The sequence below is a fragment of the Lagopus muta genome, chromosome 1, assembly GCF_023343835.1.
Source record: "Lagopus muta isolate bLagMut1 chromosome 1, bLagMut1 primary, whole genome shotgun sequence".
NCBI lineage: Eukaryota > Metazoa > Chordata > Aves > Galliformes > Phasianidae > Lagopus > Lagopus muta.
The window spans coordinates 157,821,179-157,838,100 of NC_064433.1; the positions used below are offsets into that span (position 1 = coordinate 157,821,179).

The 16,922-nt window shown below is 35.4% G+C and overlaps 1 protein-coding gene across 6 annotated transcripts in view; it reads left to right on the forward strand.

Moving 5' to 3' along the window:
- The window catches only part of PCDH9 (protocadherin 9), a 718,989-nt gene that overhangs the window by 455,953 nt on the left and 246,114 nt on the right, over positions 1–16,922 (forward strand). For 3 of the 6 annotated variants that reach the window (XM_048934689.1, XM_048934691.1, XM_048934690.1), the window contains one exon: positions 15,295–15,496. In XM_048934689.1, coding sequence (XP_048790646.1) covers positions 15,295–15,496 — 202 coding nt within the window. Of the gene's footprint in view, positions 1–15,294; positions 15,497–16,303; positions 16,515–16,922 lie in introns of those variants that run through there. The other 3 variants (XM_048934692.1, XM_048934693.1, XM_048934695.1) reach the window with 2 other exon arrangements.

The following is a 16,922-nucleotide window of genomic DNA, read 5'->3' on the forward strand; positions in this document are numbered from 1 at the left end:
ATTTAACCAGTTATCACCCTACTTGCAGTTTCTCTGAAAATCTCTCAGACTTCCTGTCTATCAACAATAAAGGTCAAATCACAAGCTTTGCATGCATTCTTATGTGACTTATTGTCATGCTTTTGTGATTTTTGGTTTTCAGTATTCCACATCATAACATCATGTAGTGCTCTGGGAGTTAAACTGTTAATGCTCCAATTTCGGGTACCTATCCTTGTACATCGCGGAAGTCATGGGATCTGGCATTTCCTAGTTGGGAGGTCTCTTACTGCCTTGCAGTGGGTGTTAGAGGGTGCTTTCCTAGCCGTACCAAGCTTTTCAGGTTTGGCTTGGTCTCAGGAACTCTCCCTCTCCCCTATTTTATTTGATTTATTAGTCTCAATTTCAATTAGATTGTATTATATTGTGTTATCTTGCATTCTGATATCATAGTTAGTAAAATAAGTTTTCCTCCATAGATTATTGCTGCTGTTTTTTATTTTTCCTTCCTTGAGCCCAGCTCCCATCTTCCTATCCCATTTCCCTTTTTTCTTCCAATTTTGAGGGGCTAGGGTGGACCAAGGGGCTTACTGCCCCCCCTGTCATGGGCATAGATTGATCTAGCTAACTTGGTGACACTTGACAACTTCTGAAGACTGACATAATGTGGCTTCCACAGGCATTGTGCTCTGTGATGTATTCTATGCTCTGATAACTAAAATCCCAAAATATCACCAGGCATTTTCTTCCATCTGTCATGGTAGTATATGTCAGAAGGAGTCCTGATATACTACTTGAGAAATTGATATCAAAACAGTTGTTCAACTTATTTCAATTTGCCCATAAATATATTTTAATCAATATTTGTTCCAATGCTGAATTCTCACTCAGAAACACATTTTTTTTTAATCTCTTCTGTAGACAGATATTATGTAGATCATAAAATGATGTAATAGCAATACATCTTTTTTTAAAAAGAAAATGAAGCTTTTTTTTTTTCTTTTTCTTTTTTTCTTCCTGGAAAACAAAGATGTGTACATGTGCCTCTACAGTACTTACATGAAGTGCAATTTTACCCTTTTTGCCTGTGCTTCTATTTACAATAATGTTTCATAAAATTATATGTGAAACAGAATGTTTGTGCTTGTCAATTTGCCTGATGAAAAGCGAGCATTTGCAAAGTATGTGTAAATTACTCTTGAAATGTTAGTAACTGCTGGGCTAAAAAGTCAATCTTTGGTTATCTTTAGTAACAGACATAGTCATGTGCTCCCAGTGGAAAGTACACAAATAAGTCCATTACATTTAAACACTGGGATCAAGGGTGATGACATAGGACAAATTCTGTGAAATGAGAAACTTGGTAGTATGTAAATTAGAAAAAAATGCACCAATCACTAAATGTTTTATGCCCAGTTTAGATATCTCATGTCCTCCTTTATCTTGGTTTATAGACACATAATCTTGAAGAACTCACTGTTAGGCCAAGATCACATGAAGGTCTGTACTTATGAGTAAGTGACTTAGTTAATCTATTTCCAGTAGAAGCTAAGCAGAAAAAGATGGCTATAAACATTAGCTAAAGTAAAAAATGAAATAAAATAAAATAAAATAAAATAAAATAAAATAAAATAAAATAAAATAAAATTAAATTAAATTAAATTAAATTAAATTAAATTTAAAAAAAACCAACTTTTGCAAGCTTAGTCTTTTAAGTCACTAAAATTAAGAAATTCATTAGTGTTAGTTATCAACATTAAACTCACCTGGCACAACTAAATAAAATCATCAATACTGAACAAGAATGTGAACAACTAAATTTGCCTTTTAGCCTTTTTCAGTGGGGCCTATGACATTAGCAGCATTTTCTAAAGCTATCTAGGTAGTCAGAGTTCCTGTTTTCCCTGTAAATTTTAATAAGTCAAGAGCTTGCCATATGTAATTTGTGGAGAATATTAAAAATTGGGTAAAGTGCAATAATAACAGCGATTCTTGTCAGCTCTCATTTTACTTCTACTTGAGACAAGCAGAAAATACATTTCTAGTTACAATAAGATGCCTGTGAGAGTATCTGCTGTTTTGATAGTACAGTAGCATTGCTGCCTTTGTGTAGATGAATTCCATACAGAAAGACCGTATTTTTCCCTCTTTCGTATTCTTTGCTTCTAAATGAAGTTTCAGCTTTCTTAGTGCCTAAGCTCCTCATGTGTGTATTTAATGACAGAAGCTGCTATATAGCAAAACCCTAATATGGTTACTCTTTTGTATCTTATTTGGCATGATAATTTAATGTATCAAAGATTTGCCTTTTACACTCAGGGTAGTCAGGATAGCATAGATATGAAAGACCCATTACCAAGCCAAAAAGGCCCATTCAACCACTGAAAGACCTAGCCTTATCTGTGGATTTAGCTTTTCAAGCTCTGACATAAGACACTAGCAGTCAGATGTACATAAGTGTTACCTGCGACAAAGGAAGAATCTGTATAAATATTTGTTACAACATGCATTGTTCCCTGAAAATTTCTGAAGAAATTATTTTCTGTGACATATGTTTACTTATGTAACATGAAAATTCCAAAGCTTTGAGATTTCATCTGGAGAAAAAAGTAAAAAATAAAATACAACTTAGAAATTTACTCTCAGGGAAGCAGTTCATCAGGACACCGTATCTCAAGTAACAAAATATAGGTTTTCATTCTAAAATTGCATTAGAGTCTAGTTTATTTTTTCTAGTAGAGATGTAGGTATATTTTGACTGTGGTGTTTTAATTAATTTCTAGTGCATGAAATCAATTGGGATAATAATATTCATTTCACAATTAAAATATTATATATATAATGTATATAATATTATATATAATTATACAAATACATCTTTCCAAAGGTGTACCAGCTTAACAGATGCATCCTTCATAGCAATCATGTCCACTTTCAGCTTTTCCAGTGTCGATCCATTTATTTAATGTGACAACTACAGTGTCCATTGCGTTAATAGATGTACAGCTGCTTTCTAGAATCATAGCGTGTAAGCGGTATTATCCTCAAAGGGCAGTATTGCTGCTGTTTCTGCTTTCAGTGTTTGCAGGAGAAGACATGACTGATGACTCAGAATTAATTGTAACACAATATGCTGTCAGTGACAGATATCTGCTACATCCACTAGTACTACTTCAGGAAGCAGTGTTCTAATGTACTATTCCCCCTACAGCATGCCTGTAAATTTAGAGCCTCCTTCCTTGTTCTCTTCCAATCCCCATGCTTCCCATGCATCCCATGATTCCAGTACAGGAATCAATGAGAATTCAAGTTTTTCTGCACATAATGATACTCATTTTATCCATGAAGAACAACACTAGGAGTACTGATTGTCTTACCATGTTGTTATTCAAACTCTTAAACTCTCCTTTTTTCACCCTTCCTGTCTCATTTCCTCTTTAAACAGTATTAATCTGAGTGCCTTTAAAGTCCTGTGGCACAAAAATTCCTAGTGTTCACTATTTGCTGTTAAATTGATGGATTTTGAACTATGTCCTTCTTCTTTGATACACAGTTAAAAACTAGAGAATTCAAAATCTGAAGGCAAGTTATAACATAGAATCACCCCAGACAAAAGATTACTACCATTACACAAAATCCATGGACTGCTTTATTTCCAAGGTTACATGCCATACTAAGGAAAACTAAAGGAGTAGAATAATAGGATTTTTTTTTTTTCTCATCATGCTTGTTCCTAAATATCGGGAAATATAATGCCGGGAAATTTCCTGCTCCTTGGTAGGAAAGTGTATCTTTGCATATCTTCTGTAGTGACTGACAGTGATGAAGGCATATATCCACAGCTCTTCCGTAACAGTACTTCTCCCAAACCATAGTTCATAGAATCAGTAAGATTGGAAAAGACCATCTAAAATCATTTAGTACAGGCATTCATGTGGCACTGTCTCGCTCCAATTACTAGGAGGGAGAGGAGGTTCTTTTATTATCTATATACCCGGCATGAGATTAAGAAGCAATGGTTCAAATGTTGGTCCTACCAGTTTATTACAAATCTTAATCAGGGGAAATGGGGAAAGGGAGGACGGACACTATTATGAATTAGGGTAATGGGGGAAGGGAAGGAGGGCGATAGAAAAGATAGAAAAGAAGAAGAAGCAAGGGGTCTTTATAGGCAGCAAGAGGGAGATAGTCACCACCATGGATCCAGCAAGGTTCCTAGTTCAGTCTTTGATCTTCAGTAGCGGTGGGTCGTCAGGCAGAGTTGTCCTGTTGACAACGATGACGACGAAGGACGACAATGACCATGGCAATGATGCCCCCTTTTCAATGCTTTCAGAGTGGTCGAGTCAGCTGTCTTTGGAGTGACAGCTCAAATCCAAAGTGGTTGAGTCAGCTCTCCTTTGAGTGGCAGCTTCTGGCTCTGGGGCCTCAGTAGGAAACTCATTTGTTCTTATCTTCCTGGCCTTGCCAGCAGATAAGAGGAAGCAGGGAGGCACCAACTTGCATCTTGCCTTCGCAGGATACAACGGTATCATCCCCCAGACTCCTGTAGCAAACAGGAGTTATTTGGTCACAGGCTAGTTCTTCCACCAGTAAACAGTCCTGAGCACTATCTTCCAAAGGCAAACAGCTCCAAAGATGTAAAATTGTCCACACAGCGATGTTGATTGCCACACAACACCCATCACTTGCCTCCTCAACAAAATACCTAAGGAAGCAAGCTTTGAGCCAAAAAAACAAAGAAGGATTCTCACAGGCACTAATATTGCCCACTAAACCATGCCTTTAAAAGCATAGAGGGAGTTTACTTCCAAAAGCGTAGAGAGAAACTTGAGCTAGAAAATTCATAATTGATCTGAAGACAACACAGAATTATCCTCGGCTTTTCTTATCAGATTTTATTAAAAACAAGATGCAAAATCAAGACATGATAACTGCTGTGATACCGTATGCATTGATTTAGCCAATCATTAATAAACCTTAGCCAATGGAATACGTCTATAACTGAAGTAACTATAAACATAAGCTGTGTAAACATAAATTGCAAACATAACAGTCTATATTTTCATAACTTTGTCATTCATGTAAGACAACAATAGTTTTCTTGTATAAGCAGGTTCAAAATAATGTACATTCCTCAAATGGGAAATATTCTTTTTTGTTTTTTTCTTTTTTTTCCTCAAATCTGGAAATGTAATTTATAGTTAAAAGAAACTTCCCAGAATTTTATTATCTTACTCACATTACTGAAGCCAGATGATTTTTACAGAATATAAATCAGGACATATTTATTCTTATAATTAAACTAGTAAAATTTCAGCAACAGCTGTTTTTACATTTTCATAGTTCATATACATTATTGATCAATACATGCTTTTATTAATGTAAAACTTCTGGGAGTGCAGTGAACTTATGCTGGTTATCATTATAATTGCTACAGTGCTTCTGCAGTACTTCTTCAAGTGAGTGCACTTGTAATGTGTTTTATCTGTCTTGCTAGGAGGAGCTCATCAGCAAAACTAAACTAAACAAACAAATTGAAGATCAGTGAAGTCTTTAAATTACTAAAGATCACATGAAATATAATTCCATTACAACTAAATTGTTTACAAGAGAGCTTCTTTCTGTGCTGTAATGTTCCAAGCTGTAATACAAAGAAGTTTTTTTCTATAAAATGTGCCACAGAAACAGATAAGGCAGTTCACACTCAGTGCAGTATCTTTTGTTCATAAGATCTTTTTCTTCAGGTTCCCATGTCCCAGTACTTAATGACAACTAAAGTTTCAAGTATTGAATATCTAAAATCACATCCTTAACTGATGAAGAATACAATACAAGATCTACGTTTTCCTACTGGCAAGTTAACTTTGGGCATTTACATTTTAAAATTCTGGATTTCATGTCTCTCTATTATCAAGGAGTAAAACATAAAGTTGGTGAAAGGATCAGTCTGCCATGAGTCTCCTAGTTGTCAAATACCTTATACTTATCTAGTCATCTGCAGCCAATGGCTGAGTATAGAGACTCAAAAAGCCATTTTACTGCAACTTTTTGGGTGCCAAGAATCTCACTAGAGCTACCTCTCTTGCTCCATTAACTACAAATTTATTTAGGAAACTGTCCAAGTCACAACACTAATTTTAGCAGGTATTTATTTACAAATTGCTACATGTTTAATGAATCTTTTCTAAGGTTTATTTTCCCCAGAGTTTCTGGTAAGAAACATTTTAAAAATATACCGAAGTGTGGTTTACTGTAGCTATTTGGTTGAATAATGCATCTGAACAATTTTTAATGATTTAGTTTAGTTGCATATTGAACTATTTTCTGTTTTATTGTGTACAGCAGTTTCTTTTCTTTCCCCCACTTGCCTTTCCATGCATCTGAGACATTAATTTACATAACTGTGGGTTTAGAACTGATTTCCTGAGTCTCAGACAATTAATTCAGGGGGAGGAGTCTAAGACAGAAAATATTGACAATTTAGTGCTGTTTTAGCAGACACCAGACTGAAGAAAGTAACACTCTGATTTAGTCTAGAATAAATAGTACAACTCAGCTTTCACGTTAGGTCAAGTTTACCTTACAGTTAAGATGATTTAAGGTAGATAAGTAACTGCCTATTGGGAAAATGAGTGTTTGCATACTAATTAAAAATGCAATACTTAAAATAAAATAGATGACAGCTTCTGTTCTGTCCAAAGAAAAAAAAAGAAAACAAGAAAAAAGCAGGTACACAAACAACAACAAAAACACAGGGAAAAGTGAAGACTACTGGTTTCATGAAATAAATTAAAGGAGTGTTACAACTGTCACAACTTTAAAGAAGGGAGAAAGTGATCACAAAAGATTATTAGAAGCACAGGATTTGATTGCAGTTCACTGTTTCTTTGTTCACTGTGTCTGCAAAACTAAAGGAATTGCCCAAAGAATGGGGCTGCTTACTCTCCATACTTAGATGTGCTTAGGGCCATCAAGCGCACATTTTCTCCCCAGTCAGTGGGAGACGGCAATTGAGACAATCTGTCTCTGAGTCATTCTTTTCACACTAAAGACGGGCCAGTTATCTTCAGCCTAAGTAGTAACAGACATACGAGGTGATTATATGTTTCCTTTTAATACATTGCAGTGTAATTTACTGATTTGTACGACATTTTGCTTCAGTGAAATTGAGTAGAAGAAATCAAATGGCGATCTGACATAAAACAATGTACATTCTGGAATCGATACTAACATTGTTAGGGAGAGAAAACAGGAGAATATCTAAGCACTCAAACTACGGTATGAAACGTATCAGCACGGTATGAAAACTTACAAGGAAGATATAAAATAAATTGCCTTTTTTTTTTTTTTTTTTCCCCTCATCCTTTCCTTAGCCTGAGAAATTGATGGAAACCTTTCCTACCTCTGTCACTTTGGTTCTCTGGATGAGGTATCAAAATGAGAATAGAGACTGAGTTATCTTGTGATTCAAGTAGGACCCTTGAATGAGGACTGCTGTAGCAAACTTAATTTAGACATAATAAAGAAAAAAGAATCCTATTTCTCTTAGCAAATTTCTGGAAACTACTGCACAGTTTGTACAGAAAGTGTGAGATTGAGCCAAGATTATTTTAGAGAAGCAAGGAGGACTTCTTACTAAGAAAGGAGAATAATTTTACTTTATACTAATATTCTTTCATAAGCTCAAGTGAAGCATGAAGTAAGAAAATGTGTATAAGATCACTAGGCTGAATTATATGAAGCCTTATTTGTGGTCTTTTTGGCCTTCCTGCAGGATATACTTTCCGAGGTCACAGTGAAAAAAAATACTTAAGATTCATTTTTTCAGTTTGGAAAATAGAAGATTATAAGGGGAATTTATTAAGTCAATCAGAACTGAAAATAATAGCAAACGAACAAAAGAGCTATTGTTTGTTTACAAAACAAACTAATACAGCAACCATATGGTAATTCAGAGACCTTGCCAATTCTTTCTGGAGCAAATACAAACATAGGTTTGTTTCTTCAAGTTTCCTGTTGTATTTTAGTTCAAAAAATTATCTCCTATCCCAGATGATTCAATTGCCGCATTAAAAAGGTGCACCCTAAGTGCTTCCAGCATAGCACTTAGAGAAATCTTATGAGAAAACAAGGGTTTAAACTGTTGTTGTTGTTTTTTTTTAAACCCTATTTTCCTCCCCTCTGAAACTGTTAAGCTTGGTTTTGTGACTTCATTTCTATTACAAGCTTGATATCATCAAAAAATTATATCCACATTTTAGTACATGAACCAAGAGTCTTTCTTTTAATCCTGAGAGGAACAAATTTTACCAAACAGATGTTTTCCACAGAGGACATCCAAAGAAGCACAGTTGTCTCTTTCATCCTTACAACATTTTCTTAAACTTGTACATAATTTCTTCTTCTTCATTATCATTTTATAGGATTTTTTCTACTGTTTTCTCCTGATATTATTTTCAATTTTTCTTCTTTATTTAAGGGTGGTGTTTAAGTGTCAAAAAAGTTTTTGATGCATAGACTCTTCTGTATCTTCTTCATAAAGATTTCTTTTCTATGTTTGTATTTTGATCTTCGGTAGTGCGAATAATTTTGACATAAGGAAAATATTCCCAAATTGTTTTCTTTCTCTTTATTTTTTATTTTATAATGTTTGTTTGTCACCTTAACAAAAGAATGGCATAATAGTTCAGAAAGGAAGGTGAAATATTTTTTGTTGTTGCAAGTGTTCCCCTTTGAAGTATAGATCTCACATACAATTGAAGATGTGTCGTGCTTGAATAGGTAGTCTGATATGCAAACATATGGTCTATTCTGTACAGCTTATTTTGACTTTGTGTGAATGAGATGTTTTGATGGCCTCGTCTAGAAGGCCAGAAATCAAGGCTCATAGCATGCAAATATGCTGAATGGAGAAGTGGACATTTTGTTTAGCTACCTGCTTTCTAATCTCAGAAAGAAGCTAAGCTGGTAGTGTAGAAATGTTTTGTTTTGTTTTCTTTTTTTTTAATGTATCTGTTTTATCATAATGGATAGCATCTCATGCTGAGTCATTGTGAGAGACATTCAGTAGCAGAAACAATAGAGTAATTATTTCTTGGCTGCCTGATTAGTAAAATCAAAACAATAGCTATGCAGTGAAGTCTGATTTTCAGAATACAGCAATTTTACCATGGAAAATCTCCTCTTAATGCTGATTTCTGTAACTTTGTTTGATTCAAGTACGTAATTGGAAGTAAAATACATTTTAGAATCTAACATGCAATGGAAGCACTGAATAGTTTTGAAAAACTTGTGCTTATACTTCCAGTGTAAAATTCTATTTACAACACAGCTTGTAACTCATCTGCTACAGGACATTTCAGGCATTCAATATGATGTGGAATAGTCTTTCCTCAACTTCAGATTTAACGCACTCAGGTCAACTAAATAACTTACGTTATTCACAAACCACTTTCTGCCAGTATCTGATGGTTTCTGTAACGTAAGTCAGCAGGAAAACCTGCCAAATTCTCACCAGTACTGGCATAGTCTGAGTAATGGAGGATTCGTTACCCAGTGTGCAGTAAGCCAATTTCATACATAGAGATGAGATTTACAGCAAAGTTGCATGAGTTTGGGTCTAGGTGGCCTTTCACAAAGCTAGCACACCCTGGGACTTTTGTGACGTTATTTAATAAATATTAAATATAATAATTAAATATTATATGTAATTATATTTGTTTATATTATTAATTACATTTATTTTTATTTAATTTATATTTATGTAATATAATTAAATGTACTGCCCCAATACAGCCTCAATTTACCATTGGTCAATAAGATAGGGCTAATCTCCCTTTCTACAGGCCAGCTAGACATGCTAATTAACTACATGTTTTCTCAAGATTCTCCTATCTTCAAAAACAAGTTTAGTCATCACACTGTGATTAAGAGCTTCTCTACTTAAACACTTTAACACTTTCAAGAATGGTCATACTGACTTAGATAAAGGCACACATTTGCTATATGTAAAGATGCACATAAAAAGGTTTGAACAAAGTTTACCAACAACACTGGCCCAACTATTATAGAAATCCATGCTGAGGTCCAGTACCCACAAATTCTTTTGCTTAAATAAGGATTTCAGGATTGTGTTTTTTATACACAAAGCTACTTTCAAAAGCAATAGATTTGTATGGATTGAAATCACAAATTCTAGTGTCAGAATATATTTTATGAAGCTAAGATTTTAATAAATAAGGTATTTTGGTCCAACATACTATGTTTTCTGACTAGCATGCAGCGTTGAAAAATTATGAAACTGCTCCAGATATTTGTAGTTATTACTTTATTTCCAATTAGAATTCCTTACATCAAGAAAACAGAAGTGAGAAATACGTGACAGAAGAGTAAGATGCAGCTAAGATGTATTTTTAAAATGCTTTCAGTATCTTGAAATAAAAATGTGCTAATGAAGAAAGATGTAATATGCTACGCCAAGCACAGGTTCTACTTTTCTGTGCCTGTGCCAATATCTCTATCCTTTTCCATCCATTCCTCCCTAACCCCTCAAGAGCTTTTATTCTTAGTCATTTTCAAGAATCACCGCTATTATTTATGTCTATCAATCTTGCAAATTACAGTTGTTAGAAATTGCCAGATGTTGTTTAAGTTCACTTCTTTATTTGTAACTAGACCAGTTTCATGTATGATTGATTTAATATACTTTTGCTTGTTATTACTATAAAAGTATCAGCTGGCTGACCACCTTGTCTGGAATGAGAAAAAAAAAAAGTTCATATTACGCTTCAACAATTTTTTTTTATCAACACTAGAGTTTGCTATCCTTTGTCACCATCTAAGATACAGAATTATTTTTTTCTGTGTACCTCTTGTGGGAATGAAGTCATGGTTCACCTGGATGAGCTTTATGGAATCTGCTGCAAAATGTGATTAATAGAAGAATGATTCAGTACATCTGATATCAGTTGTTTTTCTGATTTTTAAATTCAGCCCAGGTTCAAAGACATATTGATTAAATTGTCCTGGGTTACATACTAAAATTATTTTGACACAAGGGTTTTTTTATTTTTTTTTTATTTTTATTTTTGTCCAAATGACACAAATGATGTTTTTAATTGAGTTTTCCTTTTAATTTTGAGTTTTACAGAACAAAGATATTATATTTTCCGATTAAAAATCAGATCTAAAGAAAGCCCAAGTATTGCATTTTTTTTCCCCCAGAAATGATGATTTATGATCAAATATGTCACAGATTGTAGATTTGAAGGTTGGCCATGTGGTATGGAGATGAACCATAGCCCTACCTCATGCTGTATGTACTTCTCCTAAATATACTGTAGTATAATTAAAACTGTAGTTTCTTGTTATCACTGATTCTAGAGTTGTACCATGTATCAATGTTTTTTAGAATAAATTAATTATATTTAGGTAAGTTCAAAGCTTCCTTTGGTTGCATGAGGAACCAAATAAAATTATAAAAATATAAAAATAAATAAAAATATAGTCTAAGCATGCTCTAGGATTTTCTCCTGAAAGAAGTCCCTGATATTATTATATACAGAAAGTCAGTATGCCTTGGAAAGCAAAAGCCTTTTTGTGAGTGGATAGCTTTTTTAAAAAAACAGTTTGAACATGTTCAGTTATTTTAGGAATCTTATGTGTCCAAGGAGTCGGAGAGGCAAGGACAACCTTGCATTGTAAGGATCTAACTCAGCCTGTTTTCATTAAAGATTTGTGGAAGGTGAGAGCATCTGCTTCATTAATCAAGGACATTTAAATAATAATTAGAAGGGGAAGCCGTAAACCAGGGACACACATTTTGTAGACAAGGGAGACAGTGCCAAGGAGCAAAAGTTTCCAGTCATTAGGCAATGGAAACTTTTCCAGCAGTTTTGGAGAGGGCCAACCTGGACTTTGTAACTTATGAAAAGGGTGAAACAAGGGCATGTGAGGATTTGGGATATCTGAGGGGCAGTGCCAAGTTTATGAATGAAAGTTTAGGGGAAGGAGACTGAAAGGAAACAGAAGAGGAACAATGAGAAAGGGGTACAAAATGGGGCTGATCACCACAGTCTGTCTTGTGTTGTCATTTAATCTCTTAGTAATCTCACTCCTTGTTCTGTGTGTGTCAGTACTGCAAGGGCTCAGCAGCAGCTCATGGCAGGACCTGAGTGCGTATAAATGTTATCAAGAACCATAACCAAGAAAACTCTCTAAACCAAATGATACTTTAGAAAGCTGACACTGTTTTTTTCACAGCACTGTGTGCACGCTGATCTCTCAACAAGGCATGCACACTCCAGAGCTAAATCACCCTCATTATATACATTTAACATATGAATATTATACAATTCCCACAAAGTTCTCTCCTATTTCATGCATGTTAAATCTCACAGTGCACCTGCATCTACCAATCAAGGGATTCTTGCAAGGGTGTCTTTAAGTTTCCCCCATAGATGGTACTGATGTCAAGGTACACATATGACTCTGGTACCTCCTTGTCTCTTAGATTGCTCTTTGGTGCCTCTCCACAGTGTCTTCACAAATGGGCCTGTGTTTACCAGTCTGGAGTATCAAGGGGCCTGTTCTTTGAATATGATACAGCTGGAGAGCCAGGTAGTGTTATCCGAACAGGCAGAGGGGCTGTGTTGGTGACTGAGGCACCCATAAGTGTGCTATGTGCTGGTAAGCCTGGAGGTGTTCAGGGCTGCTGCACCTGCCAGCCTGAGGGAGGAGAGTATGGGCTGTGAGAGCAGCACTGGGCTTGGGCCCATGGAACAGGCAGCTGCATGGAACATTCTTTAAGACACTAGTAAGATTCCAGTCGATGGAATGGATTGTCTTCCCCTTTGAGTGACATGATATGTCTAAAGCACTGGCTTTGAGTCTCTCTTTGTGGAAGGCTTTTCCTCTCAGTGTTTTGATGGCATGGCTTAGTCTGACATTTCCTGACTGATTGCATGCTGCCCCTTCGTCACCTCTGAATCTGGATGACTGTTTAAGGGACCCTCAGAGTTTTGTAATTCTTTATGATTGGTGAGGTCCTTATTGAGATGCTTGGAAAGCCATACAACCAAACATATATATCTTTTTCTTATCATTCAAAATGCGAGCTTAAAAATTTACGAAACTGAGGAGTTGCCATATCAGCATTCAACCTCTGCCATTTTACTAAGTGACTGTCAGCTTAGAGTCAGAACAGATTTTGGCTAGGATAAGGAGCTTTTTGGTAACCAAGATCAGTATTTCTGCTTCACAGCCCATGAAACTGTCCATTTGTATAACTGCATATTTTTTTTCAGTATATTTGGGTGGTAAATTAAGTGCAACAGTTTAATTATTTTCCAAAATGTTGAAATGTTCATTTCTCCTCTTTAAGGACTTTTCTCAGTCATTCATATTTTCTTATGAAGTCTTTTAGTTTAGTTTAGGTTAAGAAGTTAATCTCCTTTTCCTCTGCTGCTTACTGATTTTACTAGTGACATAAATTCTTAACCTTGGAAAAACAGATTTGTAAATTTGGGTTACTGAAAATAAATGTAGGAAGAGAAGATTTTTTTTTAAGCTGTGTGCTTAAGTATATTTTGTTCAAATTTAAAGGAAAAATATCTGTTAGTGATTAGAGAAATTGTTCAGGGTGGCAATTCCATAGTGAAAATACTGGAAGAAAAAGTATTGAAGCTTGAAGTAAAAGAATGCTTACTGACAGTATATAGAGTTAAGATTTCTGTTGGTATAAACTAATACAGCTCAGTGACTCAGAGGATCTGGGTTTTTGTTTTTTTTTTTTGTTTGTTTGTTTGGGTTTTTTTTGTTTTTTTTTTAAGCTGGATTCCAATCCTAAAGCTAGGAAAGGAACTTAAAAGTAAGATACTAATTATAAAATCACAGCCAAGAGCAAATAGTACATTTATTTCTATACTGACTTGCACGAAAGTAATTGAAAATTGACTTAATCAAGTATCTGTGTCTACCCAAGGGAAATGAATAAAAGGAAGCCTCATAGAAAATATTGATCATCATGTAAAATGGCAGCAATTACCATTAACAAATAGTTTTTAATAAGCAAACATACAGTTAATACTATTAACTCAAGGGTTTCTCATTTAAAAAAAAAAAAAAAAAAAAAAAAAAAAGCACTAAACAAACTGTTGTTAAACTTACTGCAAATTTTGTGAATCTCTTCACTTCAAATCTTTCTAGCTAACCAGATTGATCCGATTCAGCAGCTCCCTGCTGCTGAAATTCATTTTTGAGGAAAGTTGTGCTTAACTTAATTTAACCTCCCTCTTGAGATGGCCTTGAACTAGTTGTTTCTGAGGCTTCAGAAATGCTGTATTCTGATCCTTGAAGACTTGTTATATTCCTTTCATGAATGCTACAGCTGCTAGTGCTAAACAACTCACAATAGTGCTAACGGCTCTGGAGTGCACAGGGAATTGCTGCATTATACTGTGGCCACAACTCATGAAGTCAAGCTATTTCTCCAGATGAGAATTTCACAGTAATGACCAACTAAACCAAATGCACAATGTGGATTTTTTATTTTTTTATTTTTTATTTTTTTACTTTTGCAGTGACTTTTTTCTTTCTTAAGAAGCTCAAGAAAAATTACAGTTCTGGCTGCCATTCTCCGTGTTGCTTTGAGAAAAATACCTGAGTTGTAATTTTATATTTCTTACAGAACTGGTAACTGCATATTCCATCATTGCATTCTGTGATTCATTGTTGATCAGTGCAGTTTCACGGTTACATTATCAGAGTTAAATGTCTGTATTAGGTAGAGTGCTGATATCAGTTCAATATCCATATAAATCCTTCAATTCTTGAAAGATGACAAAGTAAAAATATACATTTTTTTGTTTGTTTAACTTGGGCTTTTTTTTTTTTTTTTTTAATTTCAATAATATGAGCAGTGATAGTATGGGTTTTAAGCTCAGGAGAGTATATTTATCACATTTTCCAATGTTTGCTTTTCATAACAGTTTGCCAATGTTTATTTCTGCTTATCAGGAAGTGTTCATAGATCGCAATTTTTAAATGATAAGAAACATACCTAATGGTCTACTGATCACTTTCTCATGAGAAGGTTACTTCACAGATGAGCACATGAGTACTTTTGTCTGCTGTCTTCCCTGGGTTGCTCTAAAAGCAAGCAAAAATAAAAATAAATTTAAAAAAATCACCAGCAAACTCAATTGCCTCTCCAGCACTGCCAGGAAACTAGTTGTACTTCAAAAGTTTTTTTAAAAAATCAGGAGAACAGAAAAGAAGAGCACTAATCAGCATGTCCTGTGCTCTTCTTTGTAGTCCCAGCGCCGTGTTACTTTTCACCTCCCCGATGGCTCCCAGGAAAGCTGCAGTGACAGTGGTCTGGGAGACCACGAGCCGGTGGGTGGTGGAACCCTGATCTCACACCCTCTCCCTCTGGTTCAGCCGCAGGATGAGTTCTACGACCAGGCCTCACCAGACAAGAGGACTGAAGCTGATGGCAACTCCGACCCCAACTCGGGTGAGTCACTGACAGAGCTCTGCTTACCTGTATTGCTTTGGTCACTCTTTTCCTTCCCTTTCAGATTTGTTAGAGATATTTTTAAGCACCTGCATGAATATTTGGTCGTCTAGCTTATAATGCTTGGTAGAAGATAATGTAGTTTGCTTGAAGTTCCCCGTGTTGTAATTCATCTGAAGAAACAGAGACATGTCCAATGAGAAAAAAACAGCTCCGGGCAGTTTTGCATTGTGGGAGTGGATAGAAAGAAGGAAATCTTATGAAGTAGTCTGCAGTGCTGATGTCATTTAGCATTGGGCTTTTGGAGGTTGCCCTGTCACATACCTATAATATCCCCTTCTTACCGCAAGGATCATATAGTTTCTTTGTTAAGTTGAAATGGCATGATCTGCTTTCTGGAACATTTTTTTGAGCATTTTAATGCAACTACTAAGCATGTACCTACTTTGGGAAGTGTTTTTTGTTTTTTTTTTTTTCCTTCTTTGCTGTAATAAATTTACATTATTGCTGTGTTTGTGACAGTCAGTACCCAAAAAAAAAAAAAAAAAAAAAAAAATGAAGTGAGGTCTTATCAAAAGCTGTGACTAGTTCTTTGCCATTGCAAGATGGAGACCTGGGCACACTGAAAACTGGAGGAGGGCAATAACACTGCCATTAAGCTTTCTGTTTTCTGTCTAGAATGTGTAGACAAAGGTTAAAAGCCTTGTCTCTGCTCTTGGAAGGTAATTGAACTTGCATTCTCCTGCATTTTGGGAGTACAGAAATAAGGATTAATTTCTTCCTCTGACATTTCTCCCTTTTTTATAGATGATTAAATTTTTAGTGAGTCTGTACAACAGGGAAGGAAGGTGGCACTGAGATCTGCTGCACAAAATTCTGACCTGTGTTCTCATTTGGGCAGAACTGGATTTGAATTACATTTAAGTCACGGTAAATGAGAACGTAAACGATGGACTATTGACCTTAGGAGCATTTATTTATTTTTTTTCATACTTTCTTAAGGGAGTATAAAGAGGATATGTGGGATAAAACTATAAAACTCTGGGGAGGGGGGAGGGGGGAGGGGAAGGAAAATCTTTCCTGTCTGAATTTTGTTCTGTTTTTCCCCTTCTTCTTCCTGTTTTTCTGGATCTGATAGCTGACTCTTTTCTCCTCTAAACAGAAGTATTGTTGGGCCTATCACCTTAAACCTTAAGTCTGTAGGAATGCAAAGAACTGTAATAGATTAGCAACTATGAATGCATTGACTCTGGAGCAAAGAATTTACATTTATTTGAGGGAGGGTCTTAAGCGGAATTATCCTTTTAATTCTCTGACTGCATGAAGAATTTAACAAGATCAGAGAGGAGGTTTAAGGCATCATTGCCTGGATGACACTTTCACATTGGCTTTGCAGACTCTGAGTTGCCCATTTTTTCTTTATGTG